General features: G+C 35.6%; 1 protein-coding gene across 16 annotated transcripts in view; it reads left to right on the top strand.

The window, feature by feature from the left end:
• msn (serine/threonine-protein kinase msn) overlaps nt 1–17,995 on the top strand; it is a 179,161-nt gene that overhangs the window by 158,288 nt on the left and 2,878 nt on the right. Inside the window, exon 18 of one of the 16 annotated variants that reach the window (XM_076372757.1) lies at nt 9,270–17,995. The exons of 14 other annotated variants lie outside the window; for them this stretch is intronic. In XM_076372757.1, the coding sequence (XP_076228872.1) occupies nt 9,270–9,292 (23 nt within the window). In that variant the 3' untranslated portion in view covers nt 9,293–17,995. Of the gene's footprint in view, nt 1–2,761; nt 5,197–9,269 lie in introns of those variants that run through there. One more of the 16 variants, XM_076372754.1, reaches the window with a different exon arrangement.

Genomic DNA, 17,995 nt, shown 5'->3' with positions numbered 1-17,995 from the left:
AGCTTGAGTTTTACAGTTGATTATTTGCTGACTACTGCGTATTCAGCACCGTTTGGGATCTTGGATCCGTCGGTATAAATGCGTGTATGTATGGTTTGTAAATGTTTCTTCTAGTTTTCGAAATAAGGATATTAGTGTAGTTGGATCAGTATTGTTTTGTTTGTGATACAACATTATTTGCACTACAAAAATCATAAGATCATAAGATACATATACAGAAATATTACTCAGAAAATTTTGCCACAATTATTTAGAAAATGGTCTTCCTCATCAAATATCCTTTATAAAGGATATCATTCTGAACAACAATTCCCCTACACATGTTATTGCCGTCCAGCTCTAGTTCCCGACAATATAAATATGGGTAATTACTTAGGTATGCATTGGATATATTTAACAATACTTAAATCTACAACAGTTTTTAAGGGATAAATAATTAACAGAAACACTGAATTAAATATTCACAGTTTCATTTCAACACATAATAAATCAAAAACAATTCACACCCACTATTTATACATTCAGGCCCAAGTTTATCTTACTCGTACATAGATTCAAATACATTTATCTCATTCACATACTTTGTAGCACATTCTATCGTTAGCAAGGTTCTGCCTTCGTAATTGTTGTTATTGAATTCGAACCATTTGGCGTGCTTACACTTTTCGCTTCGTCTATACAGAATCGAGCCAACACACATTCAGAATACCTCGTTTGATGAATGAAGATTGAATGTTTTTCCCGATTGCGCTCGACTTGCATTCCAATAAAATTATTTGCGCCTCCTTCGGTAATTTGAAATGATACTTCGAGTGAGTCTATTACCATTATAAGCACATCTTTGGTTTCAGTTAGTACCAAGTCATCGTCAACAAAAATAGCTGAAGACCTGTGATCCATTACTGCAACCATAATACACGCAAGGATTCGAAACACTTTGAGCAAAGTTATAACATTTTAAGAAGAAATCAAATTTACAGTTCCATTAACGTGGTGATTGCTTGAGGGCATACAACAATTTTACAAGCCTGCATACTTTGTTACAATCGTTTTTCACACCCCTTGAAACAACCATATAAATTTTCTCATTTATATCATCGGACAAAAATACAGTTTTTATATCAAATTGTTTAATCTCGAAATCGTACTGTGTAGCGATAGTTGGAAGTGTTCGGAGTGACTCGTACTGAACAACGAGTGAGAAAATTTCTTCGTAGTCGTCTCCGGGTATTTGTGAGTAACCTTTTCCACACAATTAAGCATTAAAAGAAGGTTTTTCTGACTTTGACGATGTCTTTACATTAAAAAAGATTCATTTACATACTACTGCAGAGCGCCCAATCTGGGAGTGTTTACATTTTCCCAATGTCATTTTTCTGGTGTGATTCTAACTCTTCGTCAGTTGCTGCTTGCCACTTGTCTATATCTGGACCAGCGAATGCTTCTTCATATGTTTTTGGCTCGATGAATTCGACAAAGTTTGCTTAATATCGGTATGGTGTTTTCAGCGTTGTTCGATCTCTAAGTTGGCGTGGTTCTATGTTGTATTTATCAGCAGGTTCGTATTGTTCTTCTGTGTCCTCTTCTGATTTGTTTCTTTAAGTATTGTCTCTTGTTCGTCGGTGAAATTATAATCTACTTTGAAATTGGGTCGAAGTAAATTCATCAGTAAGGCATTTTGGTAAACCTGTGCCTAACTAAGCAGGAGCAAAAAAGGCTCAGGTGTCGGCAGAACACTCAAGATATCAAAGAGATCACTTTTGGGTTTTATTAAGTAAACTTATTTATGACTCGAGGTGTTGTCTTTAAAATTGACAAAAAATCTTGATCTTCTGATGGACTCTGCCTCCATTGGCCCTCTCACATCAGTGTCGATGAAATTTTTAGGTTATGTGTGACTCTGAATATCATTTTATAGAAATTATTATCATGTTTGACTGCAAGTGCTACAACAGTGCCTTTTTTGGCTATTTCAACAGTTCTGTCCTTGATATTGATTAAATATCATTTCTCTACACATGTTCTCAGTGAAAATAGATTTTTCTTAGATAAGGGAACGAGAAGAATGTTTTAAAGTCTTCCACTGACCCAATCTTTGCCATTATGTCTTATGATAAGCATGATTCCTCAGCCTTTGATTTTACATGATGTTTCATCTCTGAGTGATACATATTCATTGCAGCAGTGATGTAATTCACGAAACCATCCTTTTTGAAGTGACATGTGTTCGGATGCTCCACTGTCAAGAATCCAATATTCCTATGAAGGTTGATCTAGGAAAACTTCTTACAAGTTTTCCTCTACGGAGAATGCATTTAGATTGGTAAAATGTTCTTCATCTTTTTGGTCCGATGAATTTTTATTTTCACAATCGCTCTGTCTTTTTCTACAATATTTGATGACGTGACTTTTCTTTTTGCAATAGAAACATTCGAAATTTCTTCTGTGTTTTTCGGTACTTTGGGATTTCGTATAAATCGGTCTGTGATGTTTTCGAGAGTTTGTTTGTTTGTCTCTACGCTGTTCCATGCCATCATTAAGGCGTTATACTTGATGGCAGACTTCCTAGTAGCTTGGCCACAATTGTTCCGTCCGAAATCTTCTCTCGGGTATCATCGAGCTGCCGCAGCATACTTTTGACTCTCGCTATGTGTTGTGCTCGTTGGCATTCGATAATCATGAAAACGAGTTATAAGTAATAATTTATTGGACTCACTGCGTCGCTTGTAAAGTGAAACGAGTTTTTTCTACATGGTTGCAGAGTCCTCGCACGGTAACAGGTTTTCAAGTTGCGATAGCCCGATTGATGATAAAATAAACATGGCGCGGGTGTCACGTTTACTTCAGAGCTACTCCTGTACCTCAGTTTCCGGCTTCGCTTCGGTCCCTTCGACTATAGAAAGAATATCATTTGCAATGAATATTGCGCGCATTCGAAATGTCCAGGCTTGGAAATTGGAACTGTTGAAATTCACCACATTCTGCACGTCTGTGATGTCTACTATGTCTCTGAATGCCTCACATCGTTGGACGCTCCGAATGTCTTAATTTGTTTTCACTGATTACCACCTTTCCTTTTGTCTTTATATGATTGTGACGGGGCCCATAACCTATTGTGTGAAAGGAATAAAGAAGCCTGCTTTCCTTTTATAACTATGTACTATTTATTATAAATCTTAAGAAACACGTAACCCGTGGTCGAGAGAACAAGCGTCAGAAAAATGCATCGCATCGCTCACATCGTCGCTCATGACGCACGCGCAACAGGCAGAATACACTGGCGACGGTGCCGAATTCAAAAGTTGTTCATCTCAACAATAATGATTGCTAAGAACAGTCCGTGCAAACGAATTTACGCTTAAAATAAACAAATAAAACCTTTTGAAATCTTTGCGTAAAATATAGATAAACTAATAAAAGGTTACTCCTTAAAATTAAAACAATTGACTTAAATTTAATTACGTCGAAGCGGCCGTGGATTTTACTGAAAAAGGATGAGTTAGGGAGAGTTTGTGGGAGAGGGAGTAGAGCGTTTTGTCCGAGATCTACCAGTTCTCGACTCGTCAGTAAGACAATCTGGTAGACCCGTACCATAGCCGCTGGAGCGAGTGTTTAATAGTTGCTTATATGCAAATTGAGTTGGGACTGGCTAGGAGCGTGGAAAGCCTATCTACGGTGCATTACTCACGTAAGCCAAGCCGGCGGCCTGTGGTTCAAAAGTGAAGTGGGGCAAGGGGACTCAGTCGCACGCTCCATCTCAGTTTGTGACTCGGCCAGTAACAAAGACGTGCCGAAACTAATTCTACCAGTATTATCGGGCCGATTGCCGCGAGTTGAATATTTGCCCCCTTGCCCCTCTTCACTTTTAAGCTATAGACTGGCTTGGTTCACGTGTCAGTAACGCACTGTAGGTGTATTAGTCCTCTGTTAGTAGAGTACTGGAACTGCCGTCATAACAAAGATAAATGATTTTTGGAGACCTTGCAAAACTGAGTATAAAATGGACCTCTAACAGAAATCATAAAAAAATCATTTTTAATAGCCTTTTAAGGTTAACAATAAACAAATAGGTCAGCTAGCAAAGCTTCATCGATCACCGAGCTGTAAAGGTGGAGATGGAAAAGAAGACTCTTCCACTCACGATACTCGAACTGCCTCGGCGTTCAATGCATGGTCATTATTGGTGGGCGACAAAAACAAAGGACAAAAACTTGGATTAGTAAATTCCCTCCAGTTATAGCGAAACGTCGCATGAAGTTTCGCAACCTTTAATTTGTTTTATTTCACTAAGTCTAATGAATAAAATTATGTCTGCCCTCGCCCTTTTGTCACATTTCTCATTCACACCTTAATGGCCACTTCCAATGCTGCGTCTTTGGCTACGGGCTTAAGTTTGTTTTTTTCATTTTCTCCACTTACGTATCCCCGGGTACCGTTTTTCTCCAGAAGAGCTCCCCATGTGCAGTTTCCTTGTATCGAAGTTTTCTTCGTTCAACAATTCGATCTTTATGGACGCCATGCCGTTTTATCATTGCTTCGTGTTGTTTTGTACCCGGTCTCGTAGATGCGATGTAAATAGTTGTCCCTTGCGTGAACTCTGACACATGGGCGTTTTTTAAAAATTTAATTATCGCCCCTTTTTTAATTTCCGAATCTCGGATAATGTGATAAGAACACGGTAAAATACTTTCGAGATCGTCGTACAGTGTTGGTGGGTGTACATGTCCAGAAACCGATTGAAAGCAACGGGTTGTCGCGACGTACGCGAGATGTACAGAGTGGAATGAAATGTTTGGACTTTGTAATTATAATGTAATTCTACACCTTCGGTTTAATGGAGTTTGTTGGATTAAAATTTCCTTTGCTCTTCAAAAACAAAAGGGTTAACATTTTTTATTACACCATCGTATTCTACTTATCACGGAGGCAAATAGTCTCAAAGAAACCATAGGTAAAAAGTGAATACTTTTCTTGTAAATAACTGTTGAATTTCACGTGAGAGAGCATTACAAGGACCTTCTCGCACGCGCCCTCTTCGCAGAGCCATATCAAACTTCACTCTCCACATAGATGAAATCGAGACGTTTTTAAGACAATTTTTTTTACTTCTTCTTTCTAATATACAGGGTCTGTCCAAAAAGTACTGCAATTTGTTTTTTTCCGCCATTTTTCTTGGTCCTGGCACGTTCCGACTTATTGGGGGGGGGGGGGGGGGGGACTCTTAGCTTCGCAACGCTTGCACGCTCGGTCTACTCTGCGCTCTGAGAGCGTTAGAATCGTTGTTTCTGTGAACCTCTTATTAATGTCTGTGTCACGAGGCACAATGGAGAAAACTATCGAACAACGTTACGCGATTATATTCTAAACTGAATAAAAGCCTCGCCGACACCAATCAAATGATTAAGGAAGCATACGGGGACTCTGCTCTCTCCTATTCTCAAGTTTCCAGGTGATTGAATTTGTGTAAAAATAGTCGGGAAGAGGTGGAGGATGACCTCTGCTCTGAATGGCCGTCAAGCAGCAAAAGTAACGAAAATGTTTCCTGTGTTTGTGAATTTTTCAATAGCGAACGTCGAATGAGTGTTCGAATGATTGCACAGGCTCTCAGTATTTCGAAATCCACTGTGCACGACATCGTTAGAGTCAATTTGCAAATGCGAAAAGTGTGTGCAAAATTAGTCCCCAAATTGGTGACTGACGACCACAAGATCTACCGAGTGACAACAATCACTCATTCAATCAATCAATTTTTTGACAATCTCATTACTGGCGACGAAACATGTACATTCGAGTACGACCCAGAGATGAAGCGCCAAAGTTTCGAATTGCACACATCTACGTCCCCTCGTCCCAAGAAGGCAAGAATGAACAAATGGAAAGTGAAAACCATGCTCGCTGTCTTTTTTGACGCCAAGGGTGTGGTCCACAAAGAATTCGTACCTCAAGGGCAGACAGTTAACTTTACCTACTACGTGAAAATGTTCGACAGATAAAGAGGGTGATCCAGGATGCGTACCGTGTATGGAAAAGTTGCTGGCAAATGTGTGTCGATGCTCAAAGGAAGTACTTTGAAGAATTTTAAACGTTTGTAACAATAACTTAAACTTGGAGATGTTCGGAAATGTACTTTAGAAAACCTTAATTAAAATTAGTACACATATGTTACTCCATCTTACTGATATAACTGTAATTAAATGTAAAAAGAAAGAAAAAACAATGAAATCTGGAAGTAAATGCCTGCAACATCATTTTCTATTGAAAACAACAAAAAAGTCTTATTAATGCCACGGAAAAATTCAGATTTTTAGAGATTTGAATCAAAGTGATTTGTCGTATTTAGTGCCAGTTTTTCTTGTTTTATCGCAATTTTCCAATTTACCATTTATTTCTGAACAACGTCTACTGAATCTGCTTTAAAAAGGAAAACTTAGTTTTTGTATTTTTATCTATTGAAAACTATTCATTTTTTACCCATAGTTCCTTTGAGACTATTTGTTTCCGTGGTGAGTAGAATACGATGGCACGATAAAAAGTGTTAACCATTTTCTTCAAGAGCAAAGGGGATTTTGCTCCAGCTGCTTTACCTTAATGAGGTATAGTACGTTACTCGAGTGAGTCAAACCGACCTGTGGCTCAAAAGTGAAGAGAGGTAAAGGGATTCGGCCGCACGCTCCACCTCGGCTCGCGGCTCGACCAGTAACAAAGACGTGCCGAAACTAATTGCGTTATTATTATCGGGCCGAGCCCGCAAGTGGACGTCTCTCCTTGCCCCTCTTCACTTTTAAGCTACCGGCCAGCTTGGCTTATCTGAGTAGCACACTGTAACTGCACTCTACGACAGCAAAGTCCAAATATTTCGTTCTTCGCTGTACATTTTAACTTTTCTTGACTACAAAAAATTTTGACGTTTCGACTACATATATCATCCGAGCCTCTTAAAATTTGATATGTGTACTCTCGACACTTCTGTCTAATAGTATTTACAGTATTACTTTTACAACTCAAGTTTAACCCTGTCCGGTCGAAGGTCGAACTGCTGTTGTGGACGAGGGCCGGATATCGCTCGATTCAGAGTTATCATATTTATGTACTTCAAGAAACGAAAATTTCAGCACAGCGGACGTAGAAAAAGTCAACGTAAGCGAAGGAGAAAGAAAGACTGAGAGTCGAAGCGTTCGCCAATATTAAAAGCTCGCGATGAACTTGAAACCTTCAACTCAAAAATCAAACTTCTTTATTTTTCACGTTTGATGAATGAAACTTTCGCTGCCATGTTTGTTATGTTATTCTGAATCGTTATTCTGAAATCGTGGAGTTCGATAATAGTTGGATTATGTTACACCCTTCAACCACGGTCGGTTGTGTCACGGTGCGCAATGGCGAAGTTTAAAAGAAAAGAAATATTCTCTTCACGTTTCTTTCTCCTATAGATTTTACATTTAAAGTTTTAGGTAACTTGTAATTACGCAAATAAGTATATTTCAACTATATCCGTGGAATATAGGAGGAGTTCACTCGTTTTAACTCTATCATTTGTGAGTGATTCGATGTTTTACGACGAACGGTATAATTTGCTTATTCCTATTAGAAGAGTGAAAGTACGTAAGATGGAAGGTTTGACTTTTAACTAACATCTGCTTTATTCGTTCTTTGGTGGGTATTTTTATACATGAACATTAGGAGAAAGTGCAGATCGTATCTCTGCTGAGAAAAAGAGCATTGCATCTCTACTGAGAAAAGAGCATTGCATCTTATCTCGACTGACAAAGGGCGTCACAATTGACGAGCGCTATGGTGTGTTAAAAGGAACCTGGTGAGAATATGGTGAGGATGACGATGTTGCAATTATGAAGAAGTCTCCAATGTTGCCTTTGTCGGGTTTTGATGACGCGTCAAATATTACTCGTAATTTAATAGTTGACCTAGATTGTTGAGTATTTCATGATGGTACATAACAGCCATGGTCAGCAGAGCGTACGTCGGCAATGTCTGTCATACGGCTTAAGCTGTAATATTCGTTTAGAAAGATGATATATTGCTTTTTCATCGCGATATCCTAGTCTAGAAAGCGTTTGTGGGCTATGATATTAGATTTATCTAATTGGACAATTTTCTAGTATTGTTTTGTGAAACTTTAATGCATTGAGAGTTGCTGGTGTTTGATATTCGGAATCAGCTAGTGGGATGTCTTGAAGAATTTCAATATGAGTTCAGTTGAATTTGTAGATCTGTCTAGTTTGGATGTTAGAATTATGGGATATATTTAACAATAGTTAATAAAATGTTATAAGGTTATATGATTTTAGGGAATTAAATGTATCATAACTGTTAAATAGACAAGTAAATATAAACCATAAATATGTTAAACGTATTTATACATAAATAAATAAACAAATAAATAAAGACAAACCATAAATACGCCAATTTATTACCGACTAAACGCTACGACTAATCGAGTAGCCCACTCTCGGACGGTTAATAGTTAATAAAATGACGACTTCGCAATTACACGATTTAACATAAAAATTTAAAATCAATTTATACTCTTTAATAATGCCTTCAAAATCGTTCATTTCATTCGCGCACATTCTAGAACATTGTATCGTTTTCACCCATTAGATATATTCCTTGAGCTGTGCGTGGAACGTTCTAGAATTATTGATTTTTCTAGAAATATTAGTTTTATAAAACGCGTCATATATTTCTAGAATCTTCGAAACGTCTCATGTATGATATGCATACACACCAATTCATTCACTGATGCACACCGAAAACCACCGTCCCTATACAATATTCATTAAGATTTCATTCCCCGATTCTACCGATATTTTTAACGCTTTTAATGCGTTAACGTGTTTTTCTGTAGACATAATCAAAGACCGTAAGAGTATCGGACATTCTCACGATAGTACAAACATTTCGAATAACGACTTCGGATGTATTGGAATAATTTTTCATGGATTGATTACACCACTTCACTAACAATTCCCATGCAACCAAGTAGTTTTCATACGACACGTTCAAGATGTTGAGGACATTAGTTATTTTGCCGCATAGGGAGTGTTTCGGGTAATGAAGAAATCATGAAAGGAATACCAACAACACGAAGGAATATCGGTAGCTCGACACGCGGTAATTTTACATAGACGTTAACTGGACCATTGTTTCACTCATTTTACGCATGCGATTATCGAGCTCATGTAATATGTGTCTAAATTCTATTAAATTGATTTCATATTCGTCTGATTCATCAAGAACTTCTATTTCAGGGTACGTTTTTCGAAATGACTGATAAAATTCTTCTAACTTGACCTTAGGTGAGTTTAATTCATGGTCTTCTAATGTTTCTGGTAATACATTCTTAATACACGTCGCCTGCCTTTTGATCGCAGCACATTGTCTTTTGAATCCTTTCAGTTAATCAGCCATAATTCAGCGATATTAGACGGATAGGTTGGATAAAAGAGAAATTAGACAGTATAATAGGCGATTCAGAGCTTATCTTACTCTTTTTTTCTAATATCTGACACATAATATACCTTAAATTATTTAAAATTATCCTTTTGCCGGTTCTCAAATAAAAATTTAATCAGTTAACTGTGGAATCTAGTTTGAAAAATTTCACATTGTATGCGCAATGAAATTTAATAATAAAGTATGTACTTGTGAAGCACAGAGCAAATGCATCTATAATATATTCTAATGAGAAACTAAAGCAAAGCAAAGAAGAATTACACATTTATCTGAAAAAATTAATTTATTGTTGAAAAAATTAGTACCATTTTACGTTTTAAGATGACATGTATACTCGTCGAATGCAGTTAACTGGTTAAACACTACTAGTATCAATTTCATTCGTTAAACTAGTGAAATGCTAATTGAAATCAGTCGTGAGTTCATTGCTGACAAGAAAATTACGCAAACACTTTCCGGTAGCTAATACATATTCAATATTACTTTACCTATACCTGTAGCTCTTTACGTTGACCCATTCTGTGTCTGTGAATTAATTGCAGTACTTACTATTTACATATCTGATCAACTTGCTGATGTACCCCGATTTCTCCGATCTTGATGATTTTTACATATGTTGTTGGGGGCATGATTTTGAACAACTTTTTCCTTTACACGTTGCTTACACAATGCTTTAATTTCCGAGATAATCACGAAAAACTTTTGCTACTATACACTGAATTCTGTTTACACATGAACACGTCCGTGAGGGAGCTAAACATAGCTGCATATTCGTCGCTTTGATCCCCCGAATTTCTCAAATTACACATGGGTATGTACTCTCTTCTACAAAAATTCCAACATTTCTACTCAATCGTAGTACTTTCGAACGTTGTTTCGTACAATATATAGAAACGAATCTTACTCATTGTTAGATAATAGATATCTGTATGGGTGGAGCTAGTTCTTTGGGAGGAGGGATGCATTTACCGTGTATAATTACCGCAATAAAACTGATGGAACTTTTATTGAAAAGTGTTCACGTAACTAGAGAAGATCGATGGCTGATTGATGATGCAAGCAGCCGCCGAAGCGAGAAGCGTGTGGTTATCTTGTGCTCTCTCACAGATGTGCTTATTCTACATATAGAATTCAGTGTAGTAGTAATAATAAAAATTCTTCACGATTATTTCGGAAACTAAAACCTTCCGTAAGCAACGTATAAAACGAAAAGTTGTTCAAAATCATGTCCCCAATAACATATCGAAAAATCATTATGATCTGTGAGGTCGTCGTACATCGGCAAATTCACCACGATCCAATCTTGGCTGTCAGTAATATATAACTATTCTTTTTCGATTCTGCTTTTCGGTTCTGTACATCGATTTTACATTTCTTTCAGAACGGAAAAATAACAATAAATTATAGAACCGATACAGAGAAAGAACTAAAACCGAAACAGAAAAAGAACTAAAACCGAAACAGAAACTGATATATAGTTCAGAACCTATATATCTAATTAATAACAGTGACAACCTTATTTCGGTTCTCCATAAATGTTTCAGTTGGAACGGACATACAGTCTGTCAATACGTTCTTACTTAGTAAGGGGTCCAATTTCCTCCATTAGCAATTATAGCTTGGCACCGTCTCGGCATACTTTTGACTAATTTTTCGGCGTATGCTACAGTTAGCGATTTCCATATCCTCCGAATATGATGTACAAGTGTTCCTATTTTTGTAATACGTTTTTCTTTGATCCTGTGCTTCATTGTGGAACACACATTTTCTATTGGATTTGCATCTGGGGATTGGTATGTTCAAGGTAGTATGGTGATGCCGTTTTCCGCTTTCCATTTGGTGCAGATGTGACTTCAATGTTTAGGGTCGTTGTCTTCTTGCCAAGTCCATTGGTTCTCAGTTTCATTAAACCAATGTTTTACTGATGTCAGAAGTCCCTTTTTTTAAGAGTTTCAATATTTTTTGCGCATTCAGATTGTCTCAGGGTCGGATTTTTCTCGAAACGTTGAAGAATCACTTTGTCTTTTCGAGTATTGGTGTTTCGCTTTAACCCTCGATTTCCCAGTTCTTGACAAACTGTGCTGACTTGTGCATGTATTTAGCGGCACTGGAAAAACTCAATTTTGGCCCGGTTCGAGTAATTAATCGGTTTATACACATTAATACTAATCAAACAAGAAGGTTCCAGTGAATAATTTTTAAGAATTCATTACATGAACCAGTGATTATTAATAATTCACAACTAACAATGGTAAATGTAATAATTTTCAATATGTTCAGTTCGATCCTCGCTAAGAGCGGTGAAATATCACCCCTGAAACCGTAAATGTCTGTCAAACCACAATAAAAAAGCCGTACCAGTTAAATCTTTGAAAGATAATTTAATAAATAATTAAATGAATAAATAAATAAGCATCAGAAAATTTTAATGTTTATAAGAATTACGCACCATTACGCAACTTTAAAGTCGACACGTATGTTTTCATAAAAAATAAAGTACTAAATGAATATTATAGAATATATTTTTATTAAATTTATCAGGCTTTGTTACTAATTATTAATATTTACCGGCAAATTTAATTATTACGTATTATTAACCATATTGACGGAAAAACGCGGTCATTATTAATGTTAAATTATTTAAAACATAACGATCGTGAAAAACTTTCTCATAACTATTATGAAAATTTATAAAACAATTAAACATTATATATACATATAAGAAGTGACCGGGGTTCAGGTCTATACAGCACGTAGTCACGGCCCTTTGTTCATCGTTTACAAACATTTAATGATACGCAAAATTCAAAATTTTTACAGCTACATACAGTGGCCAAAAGAATGATAGGTTCACTATTTACATTCGTATGTTTATCGATTGTATTGCCATCTATATTGTTTGAAACATACTAAAGTTGTTGATTCTATACTGCAATGTTTGTTTCTAACTGTCTTCTTCAGTGTTCACAGTTATTGTATATTTTTAATAATAAACGTAATAAAATATAGAACATTTCAAGCGAAATAATCTTAGGTTCAAGGTAAATTTTCTTCTATTACATCAAATTTTTATGAAATTTGTAGTGGCAAATACAAAGATTAATAATTTCTAGGTTAACTTAATATAAGATCTAACACGTTCCCTGCCAGACCGTTTTTTGAAGACTTTCCATTCAGGCCGCGTGAGGCGTATGCGCCCCACGCTTTACAACTTTATTGTTTCGTTTCTGGAGTATGCCTTACAATGATTAAAATAATGCAAAACTCATAACTGTCAAGAAAAGGGTGTATAGTTTAAGATGCATAACACAACAAAGCAATAAATTTATTTTTTTAGGAATTAGTTTAACAAATACCTGGCTGAACATTACTCTACCGAGTGAGTCGCATCCTCGCGCGTAATATTTTTTTATGATGTCTATATTAGTTTAAAATAAAACATTTTAGTTGAAATATATTTAATATTATATTTATCATATGTCATAAGTTTGTATACAATCAGGAAAGAATATTACGGTGAACTTTGTTAAAACATGGCAAACATAAAAGAGGTTTATCCACACAATTATTACAGAATGTTGCAACTTTTACAGTACAGTTCCTTGCCGATTGGGAACCGCATTTTTTAACGTTAAAACAAATCGCAGTAAAAAAAAGTGACTACCACGCCGCGTGGGGCGTATACGCCCCACGATCAAATGAGCGCATCAGCAATAGTATTAAGATGCCCATAATTGACTGCACAATGAATTTTTAAAAAATTCTTCATTTTACAATGATAATACCAAATGGCTTGAACGGAAAGTTCAGCGTGGGGCGCATACGCCCCACCGGGTAGGGAGTGTGTAAAACGTTAATTACTTGTACATTATAATAGGGCGTGGAAAACTACTAACCGAAGAGGAAAAAGGAAAAGTTACTGCCTTCAAACATACAGGACTTTCAAACAGAACAATTGCACTAAAAATACATCGATCTTTAAACGTTGTAAACAATTATTTACGATTAGGTGAAAAATATGCCACTAAAAAATCCACTGGTCCTCCTAAAAAACTTTCTTTGCGAGATAAGGGGAATATTTTGCACGAGGCCCAGAAAAATAAATTAAATGCAGCCCAAATAAAAACAAAATTAGATTTATCAGTTGTTGTGCGACGAGTACAGCAAGTTTTAAAAGAAAGTCAAACCCTTCGTTATACAAAAAGAAGCGAAAAACCTCCGCTTACGAAAGCTCATAGAGCTGAAAGAATCAAATTTGCGAAAGAGCATATGGGATGGACGGAACAATGGAGAAATGTCGTATTTTCCAACGAAAAAAAGTTTATGTTAACGATGGCCCAGATGGTTTCCAATACTATTGACATGATCTGCGTGATAAAAAAAAAGTAAAAATGAGCCGAAATTACGGAGAAAGCAGTGTCATGATTTGGGCTGCATTTGGATCCCAAGGAAAGACATCTGCAATGTGGTTTCCTCCAAAGGCCAATGCCGAAAAATACCAAGAAATATTAGTATTCGCATTAGCTCAGTATGTCGATAAAATCGGTGGACCAAATTTCACATTTCAGCAAGACAATGCTGCCATCCATCGGGCAAAATCCACAAAGGACTGATTCGAACGAATTAACCTCGCGGTTTTACCTTGGTTTTCAAGGAGTCCAGACCTTAATCCCATCGAAAATCTATGGAGAATCTTAGCACGCAAGGTGTATTCCAACGGGAAACAGTATACAAGTGTCCTAGAACTTAAAGAAGGGATCAAAGAAGTGTGGTCACAAATTGGATTGGAGACATTAAAAAAATTAATCGATTCAATGCCAAAGAGAATCTTTGAACTTATTAAAAACAACGGGGGTTCAACAAAATATTGAATTTTTATTATTTTTTAAATCTATAAATATTTTTCTTTAATATTCGTTGTTTCATAAAAAAAATAGTGAACCTATATATATTTCGCAAAGAAATTGCTACTGTTTGTAGCAAAAAAGTCGTTATTTGTGTTAATAAACATTATACGCTTAAATTACTTTACGTTTTTTGTCAAATACCTTAGAAAGGATCCTTTAAGATAAATATGCGAAAGAAAGTGACATATTATCATACTCATATGTCATAAAAACAGGAATAACGTATCATTAATAGTGTGAACTTAAGATTATTTCGGTCACTGTATTCGGGCAAGTCTCCTCTATTTTCTACGACAAATTTTAACTGCCTATCGTTTTTAGTTTTCACATAACACTTGGTTCTCTGAAAAATTCGACCGTTTTTACAAAAACCCAGTTTTTTCGAAAACTGGACGTGACCCAGCAATTTGGTTCTCGGATTCGTATTTAGGGTAGGGAACTCTATAAGAATCACCTAATGGTTATTGCAAAAAGCAACACAGGTTAAAAGTTGTTCCACAGTGTAATTGGTGTTCGATACTTGCAATGATTTCGAAAGAGATTAAATTTACATTCGTTCGAAAAACGATCAGTTTTCGGACGACTGACCCTGCCAAAGAGTCCTGTATCATGCAATCTTCTTGTCATGATACATACATCGCCTCGCAAGGGAACCTATCCAACCAGTACGCACCGATTTTGATCAAACTTATGTAAGACAATTTCCCAGAAAACATTTGACACGTATTTCTTCTTATCGGCCAACATCCACTCTGAAGAGGTGAAAACACCCCTCAAAGTTCAGGGTTGAATGTTTATTTTTTACTATATCTCCAAAACTGCAACGTGTATACATGAAATCTAAATTATTAATTTCGAAGCGAACAATTTAAAAAAAATTGTTTCCCTTGTAAAATTAGCAATTTTTCTTGCTGCAATTCAGCTGCGATGTCGGTAGCTGTATCTTCTTTGAATCTGCAATTAATTTATGTTTTATGATTGTAGTTTTATTTTTGTGGCCTTTCAGAGTCTTCCACTTTGTGAACGGGCTTCTAACCCGTGTCAAACACGATATTTTTTAATTATGCCGCTTACACGATATTACCGTTGAAGCAATTTCGCGAGATGATTTTCTTTCTTCCGACAACGTTATCACGATTTTCCGTATTTACATTCTAACGACCGGGTACCACATGCAGTAGTAACTTTATGTAATGTCATTTCAGTGTAAACTCTCATTAATCGCTTCCAACTTATAACAGCAACTGGTCGTAAACTTCTGATCTCATCAATTAATTTAGGTATTCTTTAAATATACAAACAATGAAAACAAAATAGTACGAATTTCTTTTATAGTCTACAACCACGTAAATATGTCCTTATTTCTTATATTAACAAAACCTCCTTTAAATTCATCCTATCAAAGAAAAATTCCAAAAATTATTTGGCCAGGAACATTTGAACGTCACTGTATATAGAATAATTCAACACTAGAACTACTGAGCATTTAATCTGATTAATATGTAATCCCTATAAAAATTGTAACAATAGATTATTTTGAGTTTCTTCAGGCATTGATTATAGTATTCAGGTGAAACTATTTATTTTCAAGAACATTTTGAATAGTCAATACATTTAAGATATTAATAATTACTTGAATTGAATTATTTCAAGATGAAGATGCAGTTCGCGTATTTTATAAAATATTTTCTATATAATCAACTAATTAATTTCCGAAATTAGCCTTCATGGTAAACATTCTTTTCGTATAGCAAAGGAAAGTATAGTATTTTTAAAACCCTTAGTATAATCGTGTAACATGATCATAAGTAATTACATTATTGTAATAATATTTATAGTGTGGAAATATGTGGATCGGAAATAATTAAGACGAGAATATAGAAAGACACTAACAAAATAACTAAGTCTATTAACAATAAGAAAAAGGAAGTATGTATATACAAACAACTCGCTACTCAAACTACACGCAACTTGCTGCCACGAAGGCCAACTCACGACTCTCTCAACACAGACACTCTTTCGGACATTCGCACTCAAAAATCATTCTTCTCGCTCGCACTCTCGCCAAACTCTGAAACACACCCCTTCGAAGCTTAATGGGAAACCTTAAGTTCAACCGTTAGGCTTCCCTTTTTTATATTAATTATTCTGAAACTACGCTACAAATTTTAGATACTACATATTTTACAAGTTATCCTCTAGTAAAAATTTGTAAATATAAAACTCCATCTAGAACAAAGTGTCACATTCACTCAATGCAATGCGTATGTATAGTTTCGTTAGAACTACCGAAAGCAACAGATACATGTTTCATTTTTTTCGTGGTCATTTTATTTTACCTTCTTAGGAAAAATGTACAACGGAGACATAAATACGTATATGATACAGTACACGTGGAAATGAAAAACTTTATAGCTATATGTAGTGAAGGTGTTTTCTAATATGATTTATGTATGTTACACTCATGCTAGATCTTGCAAAAAGTATCATTTGGTTGTCAGAATACAATGAACGTTTACATATTTGACATTTCGGAAAGTTTTATTTGAAATATTTGTACATTTCTTTCTCCCTTCATCACATCATTCCCTACTACTATAGATATAATATACTCTCTATGTAACACTAGCGTTGGTAACAATAACAGTAAAAACACCTGTATAAACACCTGTAATGGCTTAGTATTATAACACATTTTCTGCATGGTGTAACGTCGATGTTATATTCAAAGTTTTCCGTCTAAATAAAAAATTGTTACGCCAAGTACTATCTATTCATTTTCACGGTAATCAGTGTTTCGCTAGGAATTTTTGGAGGTACACTAAAAAAATCATGATGCTAAGGGTCCACGATTAATAATCTTTTATCAATACCAGACATTTCATGCTCTTTTCGATCGTACGAGTCGTTGGGGGACACATTGAATCTAATTAAATGCTACAAATAGTCAAAACAAACCTGATTGTTAATCTGAATATTTCATTATTACAGTGAACACTTGGTTTTCTATCCTGATTCGTTCCGAAACCCTATGCGAACACCGATTTATTCGAAAATCAAAACTATTTTACCCATAAGAAGTAATGAATAAGGGATTAATCCGTTCTAAAATACTAGCTGGTTATTTATTCAACTCATTATAAGAAAAATTAATGCATAAAATTTGATAGAAAAACAATAATAGCAAATAAAATCTTACAAAAGAAACAAGCACAGTAAAATATAAAGTAGGAACGACAATTTAACTTTGGTAACAAATGAAATTTTCTTCTGTAAAAGCATACATATCAACTATATCAGAATTTCTTTTTTTCGTGAATTTCTCACCTCTATTGTGGTTCTAGCAATTTTTTGTGGTTCTAGCGATTTCTTTAAAATACAGTAAAGTCAAGGTATTGCGAAATCGAGCATACATATGTTTCATCGATATACATTGATCGAAAACTATGACGTAATTGATCGAGGCCCCTGCTCCCGCCGTCCGTACGAGAAATAGGTTGTTTGCAGGCTGTCATTGATAAACAAAAATTCTATTAGTTTGAATTGTTCGAAAAGGGAAACGTTCGAAAACCGAGGGTCCATTGTATAAAATTTCATTTTTCCAGAACCCAGAT

The sequence above is a fragment of the Nomia melanderi genome, chromosome 12, assembly GCF_051020985.1.
Source record: "Nomia melanderi isolate GNS246 chromosome 12, iyNomMela1, whole genome shotgun sequence".
Lineage (NCBI taxonomy): Eukaryota > Metazoa > Arthropoda > Insecta > Hymenoptera > Halictidae > Nomia > Nomia melanderi.
Note: the sequence above shows the minus strand (reverse complement) of the source record. Positions and strands in the feature narration are given on the sequence as shown.